The following is a 26835-nucleotide window of genomic DNA, read 5'->3' on the forward strand; positions in this document are numbered from 1 at the left end:
TCTCCTGTTTGTAGAGGGTGCTGAGGAGAAAGCAAATCTATTAAATAGTTTTTCTCTCTAATATATTCACAGAGGAAAATGAAATATCAGGTGAAATTTAGAGTGCTAAAGAAAATTCTACATTAAATGTCACAAGTCTTACCAGGAGGAAGCATGGAACTACCTTTAAAAGGATTTAAGCCACTTCCACATGGGCGATTTTCTCACAGTGCGACAGTGCTACAAATCGCATGTATGTAGAGCTTGTGCTTTCCTATGGGTTCTTCCATACAAGCGATATTTTGTAGCCTGCGACATTGCGAGACTATAAAATCGCGACATACTCTATACAGCTCTATACATTTATTTTTTCCATATTTTGTTTGCTTCTATCTTAAGATTGTTCTTAGCGCCCAGTCCTCTGAACTGCCCTGACTATGCTAACAGAATTACAGAATCCCTCAAATAAGAACAATGGTTATACCTGCCAAATGGACTCTATGGTCTGCCAAGTAATAAACAGGGCTGCAAGGCCTCTTTTGTCATCTTTTTCATTAAGGGCTCCTTCACACTTGCGACAAATTCTCACAATTTTTGCGCGATGCAATTGTGCGAGAAAACACTAAATTATAAAACCCCATGCTTTACAATGGTTTCATTTCTATTTACGATGTTTCCTGTCCTGTGATTTTGCGAGATTTGTAATTTGCAGCATGTCCTATCTTTCTGCATTTTGCAATTTTTCTTCTCACTCATGTTTCCCTATGGAGTTTCCGATTTATCGCATCGCAATACACGAACTTGCGATGTTGATGCAATGTATTAACATTGGAAACTCCTATTGTCTATCCCGCGAGAAAATCGTGGGCGACAATGATGCGATGCAAGATTATTTTCAGGAAAAAGTATCGCTGACGTTCATAAATCGTGTGAACAAATATGATATTTTGCCATGCTTTTCTCGCTTTGATATTGTGATCGCCAGTGTGAAGGAGCCCTAAGTGAGATAACTTAGTTCTAGGCCTTCTGCCTCTCCAGACTAGAATCTTTAAAGGTAGTTTTACAGCGGCTTTTAAATAAAAATTATTTTGAGGAATGCTGTACAGTAAAAAAAAAAGACTATATGCACCTATATAACCGCCCCATGCCAACAAAGCATGTGATCGCTTCGGTCTTAGCGGTCATGTACTGAAATGAGTGTTATGTGCTGAATGTACTTGATTACACTACCCAAAATTGAGCAGAGACCAAGATAGATAGATCAGATAGATACAGTCTTGTGTTTGTTTTTTGTATTTTACTGCGTATCCCAAAACCGCAAGAATATTAAGCTTCTTAGGACGGCTGTCCACGGGCAGGAGCCGCCACCGAATCCCCGCCGGCCAGCCCTATCTAATAGATAGGCTGACCGCGGAGAATCGGGGCAATTCGCAGCATTCTGCAAATTGCCCGCCACGAGCGGAGAATCTCAATGCTTCTCTGCTCGTGGACAGGTGTCGACGCTTTCCATAGCAATGCTGTGGTAAGCGTCGGACGGCGGTTTACCGCCAGGGAAATCACTGCCTCATAGTCTAAAAACTAATATGCTAATTCCAAGATATTCTGCTATTATGTTAGAAGCAGAAACCAAAAATGGCAACAGCACTCATAAATACATTTACTATCAGAGGTTTACATACATTTATAGGCATGTATACCTCTGATAGTAAATGTATTATGAGTGCTGTTGCCGTATTTGGTTTCTGCTTCTATTGTTTGTTGCAGTCATGGTTTAACGTGCACCTATAGATTTCTATTGGGAAGTGCTGACCTATTTTCTCCTTTATTCTGCTATTATGTGTCACCATGACTGTGATCATTGATGTTAAAACAGTTTGGATATTTCAGGTAATCTCGGGACAATTGTAAGGAGACCATTTATCCCAGCAATATGCAGGCAATGACTTCTTAATTTCCAGATAAAATCTTGTGTGTTTGTAATTGATTTACTGATACAAATCCTCTTTCAACAGATGCTGAATGATTTAAATACATACCTTAATAAAGCCATTCCCGACACAAAATTAACTATCAAAAAATATCTGGATGTTAAGTTTGAATATTTGGTAAGTAGATCATTGCTCTCATTTCTCTTAAAGGATGATTCCACACAAATTGTGGAAAACCTAGAAACCAGGACTGTAGTACAAGGCAGAAAACTGCTGTCAGCACTCTCCCTGCCACTCCTGGCTGTCTGTACTCCGCCTCTACGCTGACAGCACTACCATCAGCACTAGCTCTGAGGAGTGCTCGTTGGGCTTCTGGGGTGAATCCCCTAAAGGCAAATACACTGTCTGTAACTTGTATAAATGCACTCACCTCACTCACCATTCATAAGGTTAGATCCCACAAGTCCAGTGAGCGCACTTGTCATGGGAGGTGCTAATGTTAGTGATGTCAGGGGAAGTCAGGGTACAGTCAGCCAGGCATGGGAGGTTGAGAGCTGACAGCAGCCACTACCTACCGTGTTTCCACTATAGTAAGACCTGCCCTGATTTTCGGGGGAGGCTCGAAATATAAGGTCTTCCCTAAAAATGAGCCATAGCTAGGCTACATGTTAAAAAAAAACAAACTAAAAACAATACTCACCGCCGGCGTACCAGTCCTCGGACTGGTCTCCATCGCTGCTGCATCCTTCTTCAAGCCAATAGAGCAGTTCTTCCTGGAAGCGGGGCTTGAATACCCTGCTTCCAGGAAGCTAATGCTCTGATTTGCTAATCCAATGATGTCATTGAATGGTTGTGATTGGTTAATCGAGTGCCGGCTCTCATTGGCTGACGTGGCGCTCAATTAACCAATCGGAACATTAGATTCCTGGAGAGTGGGGTATTCAAGTCCCGCTTCCAGGAAGAACTGCTCTGTCGGCTTGAAGGAGGACGCGGCAGCCTGGCCAGCGTGAGGATCAGAACACTGGCGGTAGGTGAGTATTATTAGGCACCCCTTGAAAATAAGACACCATGCCTCTTTTGAGGCAAAAAAAAATTAATATAAGACTGTGTCTTATTTTCGGGAGGAACGCGGTTGTTGTTCAGTCCTGATTTCTATGTTTTCCACACTCTGAGCATGCTAAGCATATTATGCGCACATGTGATACGCTATTAAATTATACTTGTGTGAGCCAGCCCTAAGGCCGCCTGTCCACGGGCGTTGCGTTGTAATGCAAGCGGCTTTCCGCCGGGGGAGAATACTTAACCCATTCCAATCCACTGTCTGACATCTGAAGACATTCTGATTGAAGGCTGAACAGCTTCGATGTTGGAAGACGTCTGGCAGGGTATTCTTACTGTATATTACTGGCCGCTGTGTTGTCGGGTGCCTCTCCAGCAAGACCCATACCGCAGTACTGGCTCTAGCCAGCAGATAGCGCCATTGTATAATGGCAGAAAGAGAGAGCCCCCTAAAAAAAAACCTGAATCCCAAATTGGATTGCAAAGGGTTAAAGTCACCACGATTATCTGCGATTAACTTATTATTATAGGTTTATTGCAGAAAATCTCAGTGGATTTCCACGCATGTATCTATAACTATAGAAACGTTTCATGCGTTACCTGCATGCGGATTATCACCGCAGATAATGTAATGAAGAATCACCTGTGGACAGGAGGCCTTAGTTTGCACTGTTTAAGGCCTTGCTCACAAAAGTGTTATTGGTCACAGTGCTGAGCCAATCACAGGCAGCGCTTCAGCCATTCATAATTCAATGAATGGCTGAGTGCTGCCTGTGATAGGCTGAGCGCTCAGCCGAACAGACACAGCCCTTTCAACACGCTTGTCTGAATGAGCCCTAACGTTATTAGTAAATATGTCCCACTTTTTTTCTGGGTTTTGTTTGGTAAAAAAGGCCACTGACAGATATTAGCTGTAGGCAGTTGTGAAAAGTACGCCAAACTGTGTGGTGTGTTTCTCTTACTTGCCGTTTTCATCACTTTTGCGTTATTTGAGATCCATACTTTTCTTTCCCAAGCACAGTGTGCTGTCGGTGCGGCATTTTAACTAAGACTTTTCTATGGGAAAAGGAAATCCAAGAAATAAAGATAATGATTTAGTAAAATATCAACAATTCAAAAATTAGTTTATGGGTTTGCAAGTTCATGAAGGGATTGTGGGGGTTATCTGCTACTAACATTATTGTAACATTTATTTATTATTTTCCAGTCGTACTGTCTGAAAGTGAAGGAAATGGATGATGAGGAGTACAGCAGCATAGTAAGTATGACTAATACACTTACTAGGGCCAGAAATATTTGGACAGTGACACAAGTTTTGTTATTTTAGCTGTTTACAAAAACATGTTCAGAAATACAATTATATATATATAATATGGGCTGAAAGTGCACACTCCCAGCTGCAATATGAGAGTTTCCACATCCAAATCGGAGAAAGGGTTTAGAAATCATAGCTCTGTAATGCATAGCCTCCTCTTTTTCAAGGGACCAAAAGTAATTGGACAATGGACTCTAAGGGCTGCAATTAACTCAGAAGGCGTCTCCCTCGTTAACCTGTAATCAGTTAAGTAGTTAAAAGGTCTGGGGTTGATTCCAGGTGTGTGGTTTGGGATTTGGAAGCTGTTGCTGTGACCAGACAACATGCGGTCAAAGGAACTCTCAATTGAGGTGAAGCAGAACATCCTGAGGCTGAAAAAAAAGAAAAAATCCATCAGAGAGATAGCAGACATGCTTGGAGTAGCAAAATCAACAGTCGGGTACATTCTGAGAAAAAAGGAATTCACTGGTGAGCTTGGGAACTCAAAAAGGCCTGGGCGTCCACGGAAGACAACGGTGGTGGATGATCGCCGCATACTTTCTTTGGTGAAGAAGAACCCGTTCACAACATCAACTGAAGTCCAGAACACTCTCAGGGAAGTAGGTGTATCTGTCTCTAAGTCAACAGTAAAGAGAGGACTCTATGAAAGTAAATACAAAGGGTTCACATCTAGATGCAAACCATTCATCAATTCCAAAAATAGACAGGCCAGAGTTAAATTTGCCGAAAAACACCTCAAGAAGCCAGCCCAGTTCTGGAAAAGTATTCTATGGACAGATGAGACAAAGATCAACCTGTACCAGAATGATGGGAAGAAAAAAGTTTGGAGAAGAAAGGGAACAGCACATGATCCAAGGCACACCACATCCTCTGTAAAACATGGTGGAGGCAACGTGATGGCATGGGCATGCATGGCTTTCAATGGCACTGGGTCACTTGTGTTTATTGATGACATAACAGCAGACAAGAGTAGCCGGATGAATTCTGAAGTGTACCAGGATATACTTTCAGCCCAGATTCAGCCAAATGCTGCAAAGTTGATCGGACGGCACTTCACAGTACAGATGGACAATGACCCCAAGCATACAGCCAAAGCTACCCAGGAGTTCATGAGTGCAAAAAAGTGGAACATTCTGCAATGGCCAAGTCAATCACCAGATCTTAACCCAATTGAGCATGCATTTCACTTGCTCGACTTCAGACGGAAAGACCCACAAACAAGCAAGACCTGAAGGCTGCGGCTGTAAAGGCCTGGCCAAGCATTAAGAAGGAGGAAACCCAGCGTTTGGTGATGTCCATGGGTTCCAGACTTAAGGCAGTGATTGCCTCCAAAGGATTCGCAACAAAATATTGAAAAAAAAATATTTGGTTTGGGTTATGTTTATTTGTCCAATTACTTTTGAGCTCCTAAAATGTGGAGTGTTTGTAAAGAAATGTGTACAATTTCCTACATTTTCTATCAGATATTTTTTTTAAACCCTTTAAATTAAACGTTACAATCTGCACTTGAATTCTGTTGTAGAGGCTTCATTTCAAATCCAATGCGGTGGCATGCAGAGCCCAACTCGCGAAAATTGTGTTACTGTCCAAATATTTCTGGCCCTAACTGTATGATTTTTGATGTGCCACATTTGGACAGTGAAAATCTGCATTATCAAATGATTATTGGAAATAATTTAATATTGACTAGTAAATGTAGGAGAATCTTAAAGGGCAGTCCCATTGAAAGGGAATGCAGCGCTGACCATGCATGCTCAGCCAACGCTCCATTCAGAGTGACAATAAGGAAGATGGCACACTACCTCTGCAGCGCCAACTATTGGATGGCAGCATTCTTTCAAATCAATGTACAACTTTTTAAGAAGTTTGTAAAACAGCGATTGGGAATATATTTCAAGTGACAGACTGATTCCAAGCGACAGAACTGCTCTTAAAGAAGCTACCCTCATAATGACAGTTGAATGGTACACAGGAGTCCTGTTCTTGAGATCGGCGGGGGTCTCGGCATAGGGACCCTCACCGATCAGCAAGTTATTCCCTATCCTGCAGAGGGATAAGTTGTTGTTCTGGAAAAACCCCTTTGAGGAAGAGATCCCAATATATGTTTATATAAACAGCGCTGCTATAATTTTGCTAAGTTGTTATATTGGCTGATTCATTTGCCTCTGGATGTGTGAAATAACATTTTGTTGCTCTGTTCTGGATTATCATTTTTTTTTTTTTTTTTTTTTAATCATTAGATTTTTTTTAATTGAAGATACAAGATGATACATAGTCATAAAAGTAATCATTATACAGAGTTGTAAAATCAAAGCAATTTGACGAGGAAGATCTGTAAACATTGCAATAACATCCTCAATGTTTTTCAATAAACAATACAACAAGGATTTGACGATCTTTGTATCCGAGCTTGGTAGACATTCTCAACGATCTGTTGTCTTATTCATAGACACTTTCGATTCAAATATTGATAAGGTTTTAACTCAAAATTAAAAGATAACAGTAAACTGAAAACTTGGCATCGCAATATATATAATTGCTTCAAAGTTATGTAGGTTCCCTCCACGCGCTCCACATCTCCTCATGTTTCGTCAAAGCATTATCTCTAAATGCCAGCCATCTCTCAAACACCTTCTGCTCAGCCATTCGATCTTTGAACTCTCTAAAGAGTGGGGGGTCGGGCCTCCTCCAATGCTTTGCAATTAAGGATTTTGCGGTCATCAAGGCGTGACCGACTAGATATCTGGTTGGGTGAGCATATACGTCCAGATCTATTAGCAGTAGAATATGTTTTGGTACTCTTGGTATGTGGACTTGTAGAATTTTGTCCAATCTTTTTAATATTTCGTACCAATACTTACTTAATTTGGGACATGACCAAAATATGTGTGAGAGAGAGCCTTTACAACCACATTCCCTCCAGCACAAACCCTCTCCTCTATGGAGTCTATTGTATAACAATGCGGGAGTATAGTACCACTTCATGTTGATTTTCACCTGCACTTCTAATATTCCCAACCCCTTGGTTGATTTTCCCGCTAGTTTGTAGGCTCTGTTCCACTCTTCGATAGTGATATCCGTCCCTAATTCCTTTTCCCAGTTTAACATTTGAGCTCTGTTTGATAGGGCGTTATTACCTGTCATGGTGTCGTAGAAGGCCCTGGTTTCGGATTTCTCTAAGTTGGGGTTTGAAGTAATTTTATTTATGATATCTGATGGTATCTCTATTACATGTATTTTTGTCTTATTTAGAAAGTGTTTAATTTTGGAATACTTGTAAAGATCCTGATGTTGTAGGTTGTAGGTAGTGGCCAGATCTTTAAAGGTTTTAGTTGAATTTCCCAACATCAGATCAGATACGTTTTTCACTCCCCGTTTCTTCCACTCTTTCAAATCTAGGTCGGGTACGAATATATTCAATATTTCAAGAGGGAGAGAAGGGGACCTGAGATTATCGTGTATAGCGACCTTTTGAGTTAGTTCTTTCCAAGCTTCGAGAGATGCTATCGTGGTGGGGGACAAGAATTTCGTGTTTATTTTTAAATTTGAGCGGTTCGACATGACCTCCATTGATGCTGCTAAAAGGAGTGGCCTGCACGAGGAGAGTCCGGCAAAGCTACTTTCCATACCCACCCAACCTAGTTTGTCTTCTTGGTGGATCAGATTCCTAGCTTGGTTCAGAAGAGACGCTTTAAGATATTTCTCAATATTTGGGATATCAGCTCCTCCCCTGGAGCGACACATAGCTAGTATGGACAGTGCCAGGCGGGGTTTTTTACCACCCCAGACAAAATCTGATATTTGTTTTTGAAGCTTGGACAACGTAGCTTTTGAAATACTAATCGGCAGAACTTTGAAGAAATACAAGACTTTTGGCAGGAGCTTCATTTTATAAGTCATTATTCTTCCATACCACGTAAGGTTCAGCCCGACCAACCGGTCGATCTCCCTCCACGTGGAGTCCAGTAATGAAGTATAGTTTTTTTTCTCCAAGTCATTTATGTTGGGAGATAAATGAATTCCCAGATATGGCAAAACTTCCTCCCTCCACTCAAAGGGGAACTCCCTTTTTATTGTTTCCCTTAGGTCTCTTGGGACATTTATTCCCAAAATCATTGATTTGCTTATATTGAGTTTGTACTGCGAAACATTGCCAAAAGCTTGCAAGATTTGTTGGGCTGCCCTTAATGAATTTAGTGGGTATGCCAGAGTAAGAATAATATCGTCGGCAAAGAGGCCAATCTTGTGCTGGCGATGGTTCAGGGGTATTCCGTTTATCGCAAGTGATGATCTAATAGCTTCAGCCAGTGGTTCTATTGAAAGAACATATAGAATAGGGGAGAGCGGGCAGCCCTGCCTCGTGCCGTTCGTTATTTTAAATGATTCGGAGAGTGTTCCATCGACCAATATATTAGCCAATGGTGAAGAGTATAAGGCCCTGATGGCGCGCAACAATCCCTCTCCTAAACCGAATCTTGCTAAAGTTTTAACAGCATAGTCCCAGTGGACGCGGTCGAAAGCCTTTTCGGCATCGAGGGCCAGTAGAACCGCTGGAGATTGGGATAGTTTCAGGGAGTGCAAGAGATTTATGATCCTACGCGTGCCGTCCGAGGCCTGCCTTCCTTTAACAAATCCGACCTGGTCGGAATGGATTATCTCGGGGAGGATTTTGAGAAGTCTAAGCGCAAGAGTTTTTGAGAATATCTTTACGTCTGTATTTAATAGAGAAATTGGACGGAAATTTGAGGGGTCATCAGGAGTCTTACCTTGTTTAGGCAGAACTACAACAGTAGCCTGGAGTGCCTCTTCCGGATAAGATGCGTGTTGCATGGCTATATTAAAATTTTTTACCAAATATGGGGATATTGGCCCTAAGAATAATTTATAATATTCGGTAGAAAACCCATCGGGTCCTGGGGCTTTTTGGTTTTTCATAGTTGAAATTGTGTCGGCTATCTCAGGAATTGACATTTCTATGTCTAACTCTTTGGCTTGTGAATTACTTATTTTTGGGAGTTTTAATTTATTTAGGAAGTTGTCAATCGCAATGCTATTTGGTTGTTCTAAATGGCGGTCATTTTTTAAGTTATACAATTCAATGTAATAGGAGCGGAATTTTTCTGCGATTTGCTTTGGGTGGGTGATTTTAAACTCTTTGTTTTTTGAGCTCCATACATAAGGGACACCGGATCTCATTGTTTTTTTCTTTACCAGGTTGGCCATCCATTTTGACGGTTTGTTTAGTGAGGAGTATATATTTGCTCGGTGGGCCATAACCTCCCTGTCAAAATCGCTTTGTAAAATTTTTCGGAGCTCCAGTCTTGCTTTGAATAATTTGTTATGCGTAGACAAGGAGGGATTTACTTGTAATTCTTTTTCCAAAAACTGGATGTCCTCCATCAATGACTCAGTCTTATTAAGTTTTATTTTTTTGTACCTGGCGCCCAATTTTATTAAAACCCCTCTCATGTAGGCCTTATGGGCGTTCCAGAGAGTAGCCGGGTCTATGTCCGGGGTGTCATTTAATTTAAAGAATTCCTCCAAGTTTTTTTTGTATTTCTCTTTTGTATTCGGGAATTTTCATTAAATATATATTATTCATCCATGTTCTGGCTTTTTGTCGGAATCTACCTAGAGCCACTGTTGTTACTATCGGGGCATGATCCGACCACGTGGCCGTACCAATTTCTGCCTTCGTCACAGATGTTATCAGTTGTTTGTCAGCCAGGCATAGGTCGATGCGGGAGAATGTTCTATGTCGTGACGAATAGAACGTGTACTCTCGTGCTGAAGCGTTGAGACAACGAAAGGTGTCAAAAAGTGCCACTCTCCATAGCCATTGGTTGAGGAAAACTCCCTTCCTTATAGTTTGTTGGGTGGTGTCAATAGATCCCTCTGGTGCTAAATTGAAATCGCCACAAAAGATCTGTGACCCCCTCGCTACTTGGGATATTTTTTTCATAAGCTTATTTAAGAAGCTTATTTGTTTTTTGTTTGGGGCGTAGATATTAATAATTGTGATTGGTGTCTCTCTCAAAACTCCCACCAGTATTATGTAACGGCCCTTGGGATCACATATTTGTTTTTCGACCGTAAATGCTGTGGATTTGCTGAAAGCAATCATAACGCCGGCTTGTTTCTTAGGGGCGCATGCAAATATGGTTTGAGGGAATTTTTTGTGGAACATGCGGGAGCTGTCTGTGTCTAATAGGTGTGTCTCCTGGATACATACGATATCCGCGTTTCTGCGAAGAGCCTCCTTCCAAACCGAACTCCTCTTATGTGGAGAGTTCACACCGTTGGCGTTTAATGATAGTATTTTCGTAGCTATTTTTCTGGTATCGGTGACCTGGAGCTAGGAGCAGGGGAGCCCAAAAGATAAGCGATGAACAAAAAAAAAACTGCACAAAAACAAAACTTTGGTTATGCATAAGCCACAAAACAGAATCTCGCTGCAGAGATAAAAGAAAAAACAACAACGTGACAATCTGGACAAGGTAATGCAAGCAGCTGCTTGCGATTTCGTTTGGGGGTGTAAAAGTTCACAGGAGTGTGTATGCGACACTCAAACCTGCGGTTCCGTGTTACGGCAGGACTAAGCTGGTATAGATTCCTGCTTACTTGCAGGAAATCTTATTTCTTCTTTCCTCTTCTAGTTCGGTTGAGATTTTAAGGCTTCTTTTCTCTGGATTTCCCAGGACCAGCCTCAGCTCGGGTGGGGGTAGGGTCTTTTGTCTTTATACCCCAAGATTTCAGAGTGTCTTTTGCTGAGACGGATCATGAAGAACGTGTAATGAGTTTTCTTTTGTAGCGATAATCTTTGTGGGGAAACCCCATCTGTAGGGTATGTTCGCCTCACTCAGGGCTGAAGTTGCGTCTCGCCTCCATGGTAGCCTGAGAGAGGTCAATGAAAAGACGAATATCAGTGTAGGGGCTTGGTAGAGATTTCATCTTCCTTGCTGCGTTCATGAGTGCTTCCTTGGTGCTGTAGTGATGAATGCGCACTATAATATCCCTAGGAGTGCCATCCTTTAGAAATTTTGGCAGTGGAAGTCTATGAGCTCTGTCAATTTTGAGTTCTTGTTCAGGGATATTTGGGAGGATTTTTTTGATAAGACGGGTGACGTAGTCAGAAATTTCAGTGTTGGAGACCTTCTCAGGAACGCCACGGATTTTAATGTTATTGCGCCTATTCCTGTCTTCAAGGTCGGTTATTTTATTTTGTAGCTTGGTGACCTTTCCTTCTAGCTCATAGTGCGCGTCTATAAGTTCGTTATGTGATTTAACGAGTTCCTCCATTTTGCTTTTTTGTATTGTTCAACCTGTTGTTGACCTCCAGGACTGAAGTGTCGACATGGTGAGTCAGAGCCTTCAGGTCGGCTTGGATTGTGTTTCTCAAAGCCATTATAGCCTCTTTGATATAGAATTCTGAGGCCGGTCTGTCTGATGCAGCTAGGTTATCTATTTCACCTTCTTTCATATTCTGGGATTCAGAGCGCTCAGGGGCATCTCCCCCCGTTTCGTCTGACATCTTCTGTCTCTGCTTGGCTGGACTGTTAGAGGCAGACTGTCCCCCCTGCAGCGCTGCCGCCGCCATCTTTTTTTTGTATTGCGACCTGCGGGACCTCCTGACTTCTGTACTCTCTCCCCTGCTGCTTCCCCCTCCTCCTGTCCCGCTCCCGCTGACATATCTCGGGCGCTGTCATCCTCTTCCCCGCTCATCGGTAGCAGTTCAGGGGACATGCGTGGGGCTCTTACCGGACCGTCGGCTGCAGGGGCTGGTGACTCTTCCGCCGCCATTACAGGGAGAGAGCCGCGCGGCACAAAGAACTCTTCCAAGCGCGTCGGATTTGCCCTGGAGGCTCTTCTCCTGGACGTCGCCATATTCCTGGGTACTTCACCTAGCCGGATGGTGAGTAAAAGTCCTCCGAATGCTTTTAAATTGTAGCTGAGAGTCGCTACCGAGCGGGGCCTAAGCTAACACAGCCGTCTCGGTCTCTCTCCAGGCCACGCCCCTGGATTATCAGATTTATGAATAATTAGATATCCATTCTATATAATGTAGTGTAAGTATATACATATACTTGTGATATTGCAGTACAGGTAGCTCAGTGTTCAAGTGTGCTGCTGCCAGGGCCAGATTAAGGCTGCCCACAGTACAGAGCAGTCAAGTAGGATGGGGCCCGCACATGCCCTCCCCTCCATGTCAACACCTGCATCAGTGCAATTTTGGACCGGACTGAATCTTTTGGCCATTCCTCTTTTACACTAAGCCACTCCTTTTGTAACTCCTCACAGTAATATTGCTCGCTAGTAATCCGCTAATAGCAGTAGTATATCTCAAAATAATAGTCAGCTACCAGCTCTATATAGTGATGTTGATTACAGTGCAGTTACCTCCAGTGATCACAGGTGGCGTCATCTCTGATTGGTGTCATTTTTTTCTCCCTTTTTTTTATCTGCATCCAGACTTTCACAATGACTCCTCCTATCCGTGACTGGTCTCTGCATAATTTGACACACAGAAATCTTTGTCCCCTAGCTTTTCCATCACCTTCCCTATGTTTTTAACACGATTCATAGCCGTCAAATCAAAAAAAATGGCTGCTGCACCCAAGAAAAACCTTATGCAAAGGTGGGAGTCAAAAAAAAGAGAAATAGTGATGCAGGCTTTCCGGGATGCGGACCTGTTCATCCAAAGACACATACCAGCTTCAAATATTCTGTAAGCAGCATCAGGGGTTTAAGTTGCTCACAAACAGAGACTATCTTTAAAGGGAATCCATCTTTATTGCTCCATTCTTTGCACCAACGTTTCAACTGCTAACCACAGTCTTTATTAAGCCAATATGCATTGTGCGTATTGTGAGTAACTTAAACCCCTGATGCTGCTTACAGAATATTTAACACGATTCATAGTGCCCCAAATAGTAATTGGGCTCCTCACAGTAAGTGCTGCTTTTAGTTCTATCCACACAGTACAACTGCCCCTTTTTTCTGCCCCCCCCCCAGTAATAAAGCTGTCTCTTCTGTTCCATAATTAAAATGCCCCTTTTCTGCCCCATAAGTAGTAATAACCATTTTGTGCCACCATAATTAATAATGCTGCTTTAATTAATATTGCTTCTCTTCTGTTTGCATAATAAGCTAACTTATATACCCTGCTTCGCCCGAATTAATTTGGTAAAGGAGTTTACCTGTTCACATGGAAAATTTTAAGAAGTCGTGGTTACTTCAGAGGAACCGAAATATGTATACACATAGAGGAGCGTTAGATTCTCCTCAGACTGCATGTACCGATGTTCCTCTGCAGAATGTGCCACCCCTCCCTCTCTCCTCACTTTTTACCCTTAAGGCTGTGTTCCCACGAGATGGAAATTCCTGGCTTGGCTGCACTGAAACGCCGCAGCTTCAAAACCCGCGGCATTTCGCCACAGGTTGTGGAGTGGTTCGGCCGCCGGCATTCTGTTGCGGCTTTACCTCCCCATAGAGAGGAGTGAGGCTGCAATAGAAAAAAAAAAAGAATTGACATGCAGCAGTTATCAATTCCGCGCTGCATCGCCCGTTCCGCCCGGCTTTGCAGCACAGTGTGGATGAGACTTTTTCAAAATCTCGTCCACATGGCTGGCTAATCCCAGGATTAGCAGCCGCAGGCGGATTTGCCGCACGGGATTTCCGTGGCAAATCCATCCCATGTGAACCCAGTCTTAAGGTAACACTCCTTTTTTCTTTCAAATTTACCCCTAGACTGAAGGTTGCAGCCCCTCTCAGCCCTAAAAGCATGCTCCATCCCTGCAGTCCATGGCTGCTTCCTTGTTTGTACGACACCGGGAAGTTAGAGAATTAGTGTAGAGTCAATCAGCCAGCCAGTGAATGAATGAGTGAGTCAGTCATTGAGGGCTTTCGCAGGTGGATAGATAGATACAATGCCACTCTTTCTGACCCCATAGTAAATAAAGCTGCCACTTCTGCCCCTGTAAGTAATAATGTAACTAATTTTGCCCCCATAACTAATACTGCCCTTCTGCCCCTGTAATAAACAATGCCCCTCTTTCTGCCACCGTAGGTAAAAATGTCTTCTTTTCTTCCTCAGCACATAAACTACCATTGTAGGTAATAATACCACCTTTTGTGCAGCTGTTATTGATGATGCTGCCTTTTCTGCCTTCATTCATAATAATGCCGCTTTTTCTGCCCCTGTAATTAATCATGCTGTTTTATAAGAGCTAATGCCGCCTTTTGTACTGCACTTTATTAATAATGCCACCTTTTTTGCCACTATAGATAATGTCACCTTTTTTGCCCCCATAATACCTAAAACTGCTTCTTCTACCCCCTTTTCTGCTAGTTCAAAAAAAGTAAACAGCTGTTACACAGCCCCCCTAAGCACCTCCAAACTGCTCTGCATTCTCTTCCTTTCTTCCGGGGTTCAATGCAGGTATTGGTAACTGCTATAACACGTGACTGGCACTAGACTTTCCCTGGCTTCGGCTTGCATTAGTCACGTGTCACGGCATGTACCCCTTACCTGGAGAAGAATGAAGAGCTATGATCTTACTTCAGTGACCAGGTTTGGTATTACACTCAAAGTTCCCATTCATTTCAGTGGCCTGCAATACCAAGCCAGGCTACTAAAGTGAGAACAGAGCTGTCCATTTGCTGCAGAAATCAGCTCGGTGCACGTGCACACTGGCCTGGCGTACAACTGATTGGTGGGGATCATGGGTCACTGATCTACTATTGATGACCTATACTGCAGATCAATAGTTTATTACTGGACAACCCCTTTAAAAGACCCAATTTGACAAAACTGAAGATAAAATCCTAAAAAGATCATGTAAATCTTGCCATTACTTCCTTCAAATCTAACTCGGCATACACATGTACTGCCAGATCTCTTCTTTTTTGGCTAGATCAGTTGCAATCCTAGATAAAGAGCATGTGCTTCAGGGATCAGTTATTGATTTCTCAACCCACCATCCAAAAAGCGGCTTGTTTTCTGGCAGAAGTAGATAAATTTAGCCATGCGGACCTCTTCATTTTACAGCTCAACTCCTAGAGGTTTATGGTTGAAGAATTTGTTAGAGGACGTCTTTTCTGCATCCAGGTTATGTCCTATTCCGTCCCAAGGAAAATATTGCTTTGGGCCGGTTCTTGTTGATATCCTTGAATAAGCAGTTTACAAGAAGATTATGTTCTCCATGGGTTCACCTTTCCTAATTTTTGGGAACCATTTTTAGAAGGCCTGTTTGATTCTTCCACTGAACAAAATAGAAAATCCAATCAGCAATGATGCTCTAGGTAGGGAAAAGGTTGCGTTTCTTTCTACCTGGTTGGTCAATAATTTCGGCAAGCGGAGGGGTTCTTTATACCTTAGGGCAGGGGCTAACACTAGAGTTCCATCCCACCCACCACCACCCCTTTCTAAGATTTGCAGAAACAAAGCTTCAATACAGCAGGGGAAATTTGCGAAGTTTGGCATTTTAAATGCCCGTCTTAGTACAATTACCCCCGGCGCATGATGCATCATAGCACCTCCGTGCGCCTGCACAGATCTAACCTAGTGTAGATTTCTGACATAATTTGCGCCAGTTTCTGATTTAAAGAGATCTACACTATTTTTAAGAGTAAAGAGTTTCAAAATAGAGATGGAAAAAAATTTTAGTGAAATTTCATCAACTACTGTATGGCAGTAATTGATTTTGCAGAATGTGTATTATCATGTCCTGATACATATGGACTCAGAAGTTACTAAGAAAAGTAGTAACAATTCAAGGAGTCCATCTACAGTTTTAGGTCCTCCCCTTTGGCCTGTCCACAAACCCTGAAGTGTCTACAAAGATTGTTGCATAAACGTTTTCTCCCATTCTGGAAAAAGACATTTTTTTCATTTCATCTTTTAGTTGATTTTCTGATGTGCAGGAAGTGCAGAAAAAAATATTAATACAGTAAGAGAACTTCTTGCATTCTATCAAAACTAGGTTGCATTGCCAGCTTAAAAAAGTAAATCAAAGCCATAGTCTACATTGATACAGGCATTTTTGGGAATTATCCTAAACGCATAAATGTTTTTTTTTCTTAGTGGAGAAGACATGAAAAAAATTTCTGCCAATTCTCCAGTCTTGTGTCTTTCAAAAAAGCGATATTACTTTTTGGGTTCCCCGGCAGCCTGCATTTTGGCAATTGTTTGGGCCCAGAGAAATGCTAAGACCCTTCAATAGGAGATCATGTAGGCCTGGGACAACATCAAGGATGGCCATCTAGACAGAGTTAGATCTCTAAAGCCACATTGTGGTGGCTATGCTGGGAGAAACTGTACTAGTGAGTTCTCAGGAGAATACAGACTCCAGTGTTCATTACATTGCGTGTCAGTCCGTCTTTTTGGGGACCCTATATGGAGAGTCACTTTTTCAAGGTCGATAGATAGAGGCTCTTCAGTCAGGCTCCTCAAACCTGAAGGAGCTAGCAGCAGTAAGGCTGGCTCCGGTGAATATATTGTGTTCATTAGTCCACCAGGGTGGGAAAACAGGACAGTTGGTCATACATAAACTACCAGGATGGCTCAAAGTAAAGAGTTCTGTTGTTGAAAATGGTGAAAATTTTGAGGTTAGCAAAGAAAAATTTTTCTATCCCCTTCCATCCTTCAGATTAAAGGAGTAAAGAATGAGAATTCAGATTTTCCTCCCCAGCTGAGACACTGGGAGTCCATGCTGTGTCAGCCAGTGTTGAAAAAATTGTGGCACAATGGGACAGACCAGAAATAGACCTCGTTCCAACGTGAGCCTCCAGAAAAGTGAGCACTTTTTCCTGAGCAATAGGGAGTATCCATATGGGATTAATGCCTTCCCCTACAGTATTTCTGTTTCTAGCAGTGCTCAGGAAAATTAGGGAAGACGGGGCAAGACTTGTTCTGACCGCTTCATTTTGGCCCATAATAGCCTGAATTACCCGGCAGAAGGTTATTTTCTCAAAAGCTGCCTTCTCCCTTGCGAAAGAGAGAAAACGCTCTGACATGCTTGGATATGAAAACCTTTTTTAGAATTCTCAGGTAGGAGATATTCTTAGCCTGGAACCTATCCCAGTAGGACAGATCCTTCAATTTCTCAAGGTGGGTCTTGAGAAAAGCCTATCCACTAGTGCTCTGAAGGTGCAAGTGTCGGCCTTGTGGGGTTTATAAGTTAGCTGAGCACCCATGGCCGGTTTATTAAAGCATCCTGTAAGTCCAAACTAATCAGGGGTCCTGGGGACCTTTAACATCATACAGTACTTGATGCCTCCCCAAAAAACATTTTCAATGTTTAGACTCTACTCCCATTGGGGTCCTCACCCTTATGATTTTTATTTTGGTAGCCCTAACTTAAAGGGGTTGTCCCACGCCGAAACGGGGTTTTTTTTTTCAATAGCCCCCCCGTTCAGCGCGAGACAAACCCGATGCAGGGGTTTAAAAAAAAAACGAATAGTACTTACCCGAATCCCCGCGCTCCGGTGACTTCTTACTTACCTTGCGAAGATGGCCGCCGGGATCTTCACCCTCGGTGGACCGCAGGTCTTCTGTGCGGTCCATTGCCGATTCCAGCCTCCTGATTGGCTGGAATCGGCACACGTGACGGGGCGGAGCTACGAGGAGCAGCTCTCTGGCACGAGTGGCCCCATTCAGAAGGGAGAAGACCAGACTGCGCAAGCGCGTCTAATCGGGCGATTAGACGCTGAAAATTAGACGGCACCATGGAGACGAGGACGCTAGCAACGGAACAGGTAAGTGAATAACTTCTGTATGGCTCATAATTAATGCACAATGTACATTACAAAGTGCATTAATATGGCCATACAGAAGTGCTTACCCCCACTTTGTTTCGCGGGACAACCCCTTTAAGGAGAATTAGTGAGTTGCAGGCGACCTTTACCTCAATTCTTGAAGATCGTTATTATTAGGCCTGACCCTACCTTTTTGCCTAAAATTTTGTTTGATTGAAATAAAGAATTAACTCTGCCACCTTTTGTAACACTCTCAGCGGGAGGTAGAATGTGAGAAGGTGTCTGCTCCAGTAAATGCAAGGTACCTCTTCCATTAGTAAATCCAGGCCCCTATTTGTTCTTTCTCAGGGCCCATAGAAAGGCAGGACAAACTACCAGAAGTTCTCCAGCTAGGTGAAGCCAGTTAGTGATTGCCTTTTAAAGTTTGAAGCTGAATATGTATTTTTTATTTTATAGTCTGCCAATATTTTTTTTTCTTTGCTGCACATTTTGTTTTTTCTTATAGGACCCAAATGATGGAATCATTATCATTTTTAATTGTCTGCTTTATAAAGGGAAAATTGCCTTTTTCCAGTTTTGTGGCCATTTCCTCAGATTTTCCCCTTGTACAGAAAATATAGTTGGTGTAGCCAATTTAATTTATCTAATAAAAGAATCCCCTAAGTTCCCTGAATATAAAGATATCAGATATTTGCACATTGAGGGATGTTGCCATTACTGCACAAAACAAAGGTTTACGTAAAAGTTTTAAGCCCAGCTCCCGCAGCAGTTGTGTGCTTTTTATTTTTTTTAAAGCTTAAGAGCAGATAGGAAGGTGGAAAGTACATAAATGGGGAATAGGGATTATTTCTTAAGGGTCTGAGAAGCCTCCATTTTGTATCAAATGGGCAGACTGTGGCATCGAACATTGGCATTTTGATAGGGCATCTACCGTATATACTCGAGTATTAGCCGACCCGAGTATAAGTCGAGACAATAAGTTTCACCACAACAAACTGGGAAAACCTATTGACTCGACTATAAGCTGAGCTATACTCCAGTATATACTAGGTAAAAAAAACCCTCCATTCTCACCTCCCAGCCGGCGTCTGTGTCTGTGCGACAAGCTGCTTGAATTCTCCGCACTGTCACCCCCTGCCGTCCTCTCTGCTTGGCTCTGTCAGTGCTGTGTAAGTAAACGCTGTGATTGGATTGAGCGCCAGCCAATCACAGCTGGTGCTTGATCCAATCACAGCGCTTACTTACACAGCTCTGACGGCAGGGGATTTGAAAGCCGAGCAGGGAGATGACACTGGGGAGAATTCTAAAGCAGCTTGATTGGCTGTGAATGATCGAGCATCGGCTGTGATTGGCTGATGCTCGATCCAATCACAGCTCTTACTCACACAGCGCTGACGGCGGGGGATGACAGAGCCGAGCAAAGAGGAGAGAATTCAAAAAGCCTGCCGCACCACCGCTGGAGACACAGACGCCGGCTGGCAGGTGAGTTTGGAGGGCTTTTTTTTTAAAGCCTTCCTTGACTCGAGTATAAGCCAAGGGGGGCTTTTTCAGCACAAAAAAATGTGCTGAAAAACTAGGCTTATGCTCCAGTATATACAGTATGTTACCCAGAATGCCTGATAAATGGTGGAAGAAGAGAAGCTCTAGTAATTTTGTTGCTATTTATTTTATGATTTATCTGTTTATAAAAAGAAAAGTGATCATTTTTAATTTTGTCATTTCAAACTATTTTTGCTATTTTGATAACAAACACTTAGCGTATATACTCGAGTATTAGCTGACCAGAGTATAAGCCGAGACAATAAGTTTCACCACAAAAAAACGGGAAAACTTATTGACTCGAGTTAGCTATACTCAAGTATACACTAGGTTAAAAAAATCTCCATACTCCCCTCCCAGCTGGCGTCTGTGTGACAAGCTGCTTGAATTCTCCCCGCTGTCATCCCCCACCGCCCTCTCTGCTTGGCTCTGTCAGTGCTGTGTAAGTAAGCGCTGTGATTGGATTGAGCGCCAGCCAATCACAGCTGGCACTCGATCCAATCACAGTGCTTACTTACACGGCACTGACGGCAGGGGATTTGAAAGCCGAGCAGGGAGAATTCTAAAGCAGCTTACTTGGTTGTAAATGATCGAGCACCGGCTGTAATTGGCTGACGCTTGATCAAATCACAGCTCTTACTTACACAGCGCTGATGGCGCGGGATGACAGAGCCGAGCAAAGACGGTGGGGAATGACAGCGGAGAGAATTCAAGCAGCCTGCCGCACCGTCGCCGGAGACACAGACGCCGGCTGGGAGGCGAGTATGGAGGTTTTTTTTAAGCCTTCCCTGACTCGAGTATAAGCCGCGGGGGGCTTTTTCAGCACAAAAAAATGTGCTGAAAAACTAGGCTTATACTCCAGTATATACAGTAACTTAACTAATGTGGCAAATACATTAAATAATTATAACCAAAACAGCCTGGTCCACAGCATTGCAGTGTTCTATTAAAAATTAAATGCCCATCAAGCTGCAGACTTAGACAGATTGTATGGGGGCGCAAAAAGTTAAAGCAGATTGTACCGAGGCCTTGGTACCTCTTGAGCCAAAAGGACTAATGCCTTGACCCAGTAAATCGTAAGGCTGCTACTTGCCTTCTATAAACACTATAAATTGGACTGGACTGCAGCCTTGGACCTGTCCTTTGGAAGAAAGTTGTTGCAAGCATAGGCCGTCCCTTTCCTATTTTACTCTCTCTTCGGATGCTGTCATGGATGAAGGGAAAAATACATTTCGCTTACTGATTATCTTTTATAAGCCATGTCAGTACTCTTCTCCTTAATCTCTGACTTTGGCTTTGTAGATTTTTAAGTTTGGGTCTCATTCCATGTTTTTCTGTGTTCTCTGTGTCTATACCAGCAAAAAGTATATTATCAGGTTTGTTTTGGATCTGCATGATGCCTCTCTAATTTTCAGTCTTCTCTGAGCTGGTAGGTGACGACTGCTGTTCTGAAATCTTCTATACACTGCACATGGAGAGACCAGCAGACTCTGCTGTTTAGCACACACAGCGAGATAACCACATTATGGAAGACAGTCTACAGCAGTACTGTGCAATGTAAATGTGATTTCAGTAGTTAAGACTGTAAAACCCTCCTAATTAGCTGCAGTAGTTTTATGCAAATATTTCTCCTTTTGCCTTTCTCTGTAACTGATCCTTGCTCCCCCATCTCATCTCCATAGAGTTCTATGGGCAGCATGAGACAGCACCCACCTTGACTTCCTGTAAACTGTATTGACAACTCTGTTACTAGAGACATACTTGACTCGATAACAGGCAAATTAGACAGTAGATAGGAATTAAAAGGAAAGGAGACCTCTAGTGGCCAGCACTTCAGATGATTCTTTCAGCCGAATAACATAATTTTAGGTAAAGAATGCCAATTATCACATTGGCTATTGTTAACACAAGTTGTCTCAAAGTGCCGTGACCATTTAAATATATTCTCATACAACAGGCAAAGCAATACATTGTTGTGAAGCAAATGAAATTCCATGTCTTTCTTTTCTAGGCATTAGGAGAACCTTTGTATCGTGTTAGTACAGGAAATTATGAGTATCGCCTGATCTTAAGGTGTCGACAAGAAGCACGTGCACGGTTTGCCAAGATGAGAAAAGATGTCTTAGAAAAGATAGAACTTCTGGACCAGAAACATGGTGAGGCTAATGTGTGATCTTCCTCTTTTAGTTGGTTCTTAAAAAAATGTAATGGCATAAATTTAATGTTGACAGTGAGACCGGTGGAAGTGATGGTAGCATTATATAGAAGGCTGTACTACTGGACATATTACTTCTATACATGTAGAACCTGTACATTAAAGGTCCATTTATGCAGGACAAATGTCGGCTCTCCCCTGTGTTTCCTCGCTCATGGATGGGAGCTAGCAGAGCTGGCTCACTCACGGAGCGGCCAGCAGGGGGCGGTGCAGTGCAGGAGATTTCTCTCCTCTCGCTCCCCTGCCCCTCTCCATTGAGATAACACCCGCCGTTCACTACTGAACAGCTGCTGTTTAAACAGAACGATGAGCTCATCGGTGATCTTTTATGCTGCATAGACGATGAGCTCATCGTTCAGTTTGAACAGCAGCTGTTCAGTAGTGAACGGCCGCTGTGTTATCTCAATGAAGAGGGGCGGGGGAGCGAGAGGAGAGAAATCTCCTGCACTGCCCCGTCCCCCTGCTGGCCGCTCCGTGAACCAGCCAGCTCTACTGGCTCGCGTGCAGAAGCACGAGAGCAAGGAAACACAGGAACAAGTGTCGGGCATCATTTGCCTGACATTCGTCCCGTGTAAATGGACCTTTAGTGCCAAGAATGGCAGGTTGTTTTAGTGATAAGTACTTGATTAGAAATGAGTAGAACTAATGTCTTTTTTGACACTGAATGTATTAAATGCATCTAACTGAAGGGTTTATGCACATGGCCATGTTATAAGCTGTAGATTTAGAGCCAAGGAGGGGATCCTACCCTGTCTATTGACACTAAATATACGGCTCATCCAGTGTCCTTTGGGGCAGTGGAAAAGTAAAGCCATTGCTTATGGAAAACAAGTCTGGTTCTAGACCTCTTCCAAGTACAGGTTAGAAAATTAAAGTGAAGGCCTGACAGATTGCCTTATTAACCCTTTCCAATCCAATGTCGGGCCTGCCTCGACATCATCATTTCCCTCCACAGCTCCGATGTCTGGGCAGACCCGACACTGCACTGCAGGAGTGCATCTACACCCGATCATCAGACACATCAGGTGCAGATGTACTCCTGCACTGATCCTCATCAAGCACCCCCGAGGAGAAGGCAGAAAGGGTTAAAAACCCTTTCTGCCTTCTCCTTTACACATTACATAGCCCTCAATTAGCCCTATGTAATGCACATAGATTCCGGCCGGTGATCATGTGACCGCCAGTGTTACCTGACCCCCAGCGGTCACATGAATGCCGAGCCGGGAGCCTGCACCGTGGGGGGGACCTGCTTACCTGTCCGACGTCTTTCGCATTCTCCCTACTGCCTCCCGGCCGGGCGATCGTGTGACCGCTGGGTGCCTCCTGACCCCAGCGGTCACATGATTGCCGAGCCGGGAGGCAGAAGGGAGAATGCGGAAGATGCCGGACAGGTAAGCAGGTCCCTCCACGGTGCAGTGAGCACCTGCACCCTCCTGAACTCTGTCAGCTCAGGAGGGTGCAGGGAAAATTTATTTTTTCTCATCCATTCTCCCGAGCTCCAATTTATTTGGAGCTGGGGAGAATGGATGAGAAAAAAATAAATGGATTCGAAAGGGTTAACATTTCCCTTTTTTTGTTCTCTGTACTATGTTTTTAGGGAAAGTGCATATCAAAAGCTACTTTAACCTTTTCCAATCCACTGTCGGACCTGTGAAGACATTATGATTTAAGGCTGTACACCCCAAAGACCCCATACTTACATCCGGATCCGCCGCGCGAAGTCCCGCATGACGCTCCAGCGCACATGCGCGGTACAGCGCATGACACGCCGGTGGTGTCACATGACCCGCCGGCAGTGTCATATGACGCGCTCAGCAGTGGGCGGGGCGCATATTCACGCTATACTTCCGCTGTGCTAGATATTTTTTTAAGGCCCGTAAGACCAGCATAACTATAGAAAAGCTGGTTAGAATTCCTGCGCCCTATATTAATTAGTTCTGAACAGTCCCGTCTTTTCAAACTGCTAAGGGGCTCCTCCGTAAACACACTCCTCGCCTTTTGATCTCCGTGGATGACATCTCTATGTCATTCAAAAGCTACCCCAATTTTCTCGCTGTCACTGCACATTCTCGGGGCGGCATTTGTGCGATGACAGCTGACGTGTCTGCCCACAGCAGAGCAAAACAAACTGTGCATGCGCTACTTGGGGATAACTGAGACATCATCCACATCAATTAAAGGAAGAGGGGACGTGTTTACAGAAGACACCTCGGGCAGCTGGAATGGTCCAAGTTGGAGAGCAAATCTACAGGGTGGTATATGGGGGGTTTCATGGGGTTTCACTGCAAAGCCTTACGTTGCGTTTACAAAAAATGATTGTCGCTCAGAAAATCACTCAGTAATCGTTCGGTTTTAACGCGAGCCAACGACTAACGAGGATCGTGTACTTTTCGTTCATCGTGCCAGCTCGGGCACCTGTCCTGCAGTTTAAGCACTGATCATTCAGTGTTTCACGTAGGAATGTACAACACTGAACGATCAGAACTGCACAATTCTCAACACGAATCTAAACACGCTGCCCAAGCACAAACGAAAATAGTTTGAGTCGCGTTCAGTGTGAAAGGAGGTAAGTGTTCATGCAGTAAATAAATGACTGCTTTCCCTGGTAACAAGAGCAGATTCCCCAGGGAATTGTACAGCCATGTTTCATGCAAAGGATGGGATTAGAATTGGCTTTTGGGAAAGCCTTTCCTAATCTCTCAGGGCTGAATGCAGTTAGCACTAACTAGTGTTTGACTCCTTCTTGGTGCCCATACCACAGCTGTGTGCACAGAGCTCTACAGTGCAGCCATAGTCATCTGAGGAATATCTGTGGATGGAATAGTAGGCTTTGCATTTCTATTAACCTTGCAATGTCTTCTGCCACTGCTTCTTCTCCTCAGTGCAAGATATAGTGTTCCAACTTCAGCGCTTTGTCTCAGCCATGTCTAAATATGATGACCAGTGCTATGAGGTTCTGAAGGAGGCCGACATTTTCCCAATTGAGGTGGACCTGGCCCACACTACTCTTGCTTATGGCCAGAATGATTTATTCACAGATGAGGAGGAAGACTTGGAGAAAAGGAAAGTAGAGGATAAAGAAGAGAAACTGATTGATGATGCATAGTATATGACAAGAATGTATTATGGTTCTTTTTGTGTCATTTTGTGTTCAACAAAAAAAACTAAATATAAAGTTGTTCTTGGTTAAAAATCCCATTCCCCTAAAATGATACTTAATGGACAACATGTTTGTCAAAATGGGTGAGATGTAGCAAAACTAAAACATGGCAAAGGCAAATTGGTTGCCAATATCTACCAAATACAGTAATTATCTCATTTTACAAAAACCTGCAGTCTGATTTGTTCCTATGAGCGATTCCTCCAAGCTGCACTAGTTTTGCTAGATCTTCCCAAAAATGTTTTCTGGTTAAAATTTGTAAAGGTTGTATAATGTATGCTATTGTAAGTAAGAAGAGCTTTATTAGAATAGGAACTACACTTTATGAATCCGCATGATTCTACATTCACTGTAAATAAATGAACAGTCCATTGCCGAAAAACTCAGGTGCTTTACAATATAGTAATGGTATTCTTTATTAACACTTGCATTACCTTGATTTTCATGACAATAAATATTGGAGTGGACAGACTTGTTTCTCTCAAGAGTGTCCTTTAGTAGTCTGCAATAGAGTGTGCATCCAGTAGTATCTTCAGCCAAACTGTTTGTTCTTGACTAGAGATGAGCGAGTATACTCGCTAAGGCACTTTACTCGAGCGAGTAGTGCCTTAGCCGAGTATCTCCCTGCTCGTCTCTAAAGATTCGGGGAGCGGCGGGGGAGAGCGGGGAGGAACGGAGATCTCCCTCTCCCCCCCCGCTCCCCGCCGCAACTCACCTGTCACCAGCGCCGGCCCCTGAATCTTTACAGACGAGCAGGGAGATACTCGGCTAAGGTACTACTCGCTCGAGTAATGTGCCTTAGCGAGTATACTCGCTCATCTCTATTCTTGACGTATTTTAGATCATATACTTGGGGTTTGTATATCCATTCTCTTACAAAGCTCCAGTGCTCCATTCCCATCAACTCCCATTTTCTTATCAGGATGACTTTTTCACGTTCATGTTTTATTTAATTCTGTAGGGATTACTTAGAGGAAATTATTTTGGACAATTGTTTGAACATAATGAAGTCATCTCTTTCGAACCTAAAGATACATGAAGGTTGGCTAAACTTGCTGATTTTGGTTCCACCAGTCAACTATCTAAGGGCTTATTCAGACGACCGTATATCGGCCGGGTATTCACGCCCGGCCGATATACGGCGTCCCTCTCTGCAGGGGGAGGAGGCTGGAAGAGCCGGGAGCAGTGCACTGACTCCTGCCCCTCGCCACTATTGCAATGGGAGGGGGAGGAGCTAAGTCTCACGGGGGGTGGGGTAGAGACAGAGAGTAAAAAAAAAGAAAAAAAAAAGCTTGGCAACCGGCGGGTCACATACAAAAATGCTTGAGTCTCCCATTGTAGTCAATGGGGTTCGTTACTCAAATAGAGCTCCACTTGAATAACGAGGACCCGAGCATTTTGGTGCTCGCTCATCTCTACTATCTAATCTATTTCTGTGTATAGATATCTATCTATATAAAGATAGTTCTCTTTATAAATATCTAAATAGATATATATCTAGCTTCATATATAGATTTATACATATAGATATATAGTTTTGTAAGGCAGAAAAAAGACATAGAGTACTTTTATCATCAGTGTACATTGATGTTTAATATTATCATCATTATTTTTATTATTGCTATTCATGTTATCCCATGGGCAGGCACTAAACTGCATGAGGTTTTAACCAATTTACATTGTTTTAGGGGAAAAGTTCTATTCAATGAGCATCTGCATTTTGCAGAGTATGGTACCATTGCAAGCAAAGCCAGAGACAAAATTTGCCAACTACACTCCGTACAGCTTGCAACTTTATTTCCCAAGTTAGAAACATTGGTCAGACAGAACATTGTTGTGGTGTTTCGCTGCAAAGTATCCTGGGACGTTGAGCTCCAGGTATCCA

General features: G+C 43.2%; 1 protein-coding gene across 1 annotated transcript in view; it reads left to right on the top strand.

The window, feature by feature from the left end:
• Positions 1–25419, top strand: part of PICK1 (protein interacting with PRKCA 1) — a 65669-nt gene extending 40250 nt beyond the window's left edge. The window contains exons 10-13 of the mRNA XM_066596203.1: positions 1992–2084; positions 4174–4224; positions 21587–21731; positions 24673–25419. Coding sequence (XP_066452300.1) covers positions 1992–2084; positions 4174–4224; positions 21587–21731; positions 24673–24896 — 513 coding nt within the window. The 3' untranslated portion in view covers positions 24897–25419. The remainder of the gene's footprint in view (positions 1–1991; positions 2085–4173; positions 4225–21586; positions 21732–24672) is intronic.
• The last annotated feature ends 1416 nt before the right edge of the window (positions 25420–26835 follow it).

Source organism: Eleutherodactylus coqui, chromosome 3 (genome assembly GCF_035609145.1).
Source record: "Eleutherodactylus coqui strain aEleCoq1 chromosome 3, aEleCoq1.hap1, whole genome shotgun sequence".
Classification (NCBI taxonomy): domain Eukaryota; kingdom Metazoa; phylum Chordata; class Amphibia; order Anura; family Eleutherodactylidae; genus Eleutherodactylus; species Eleutherodactylus coqui.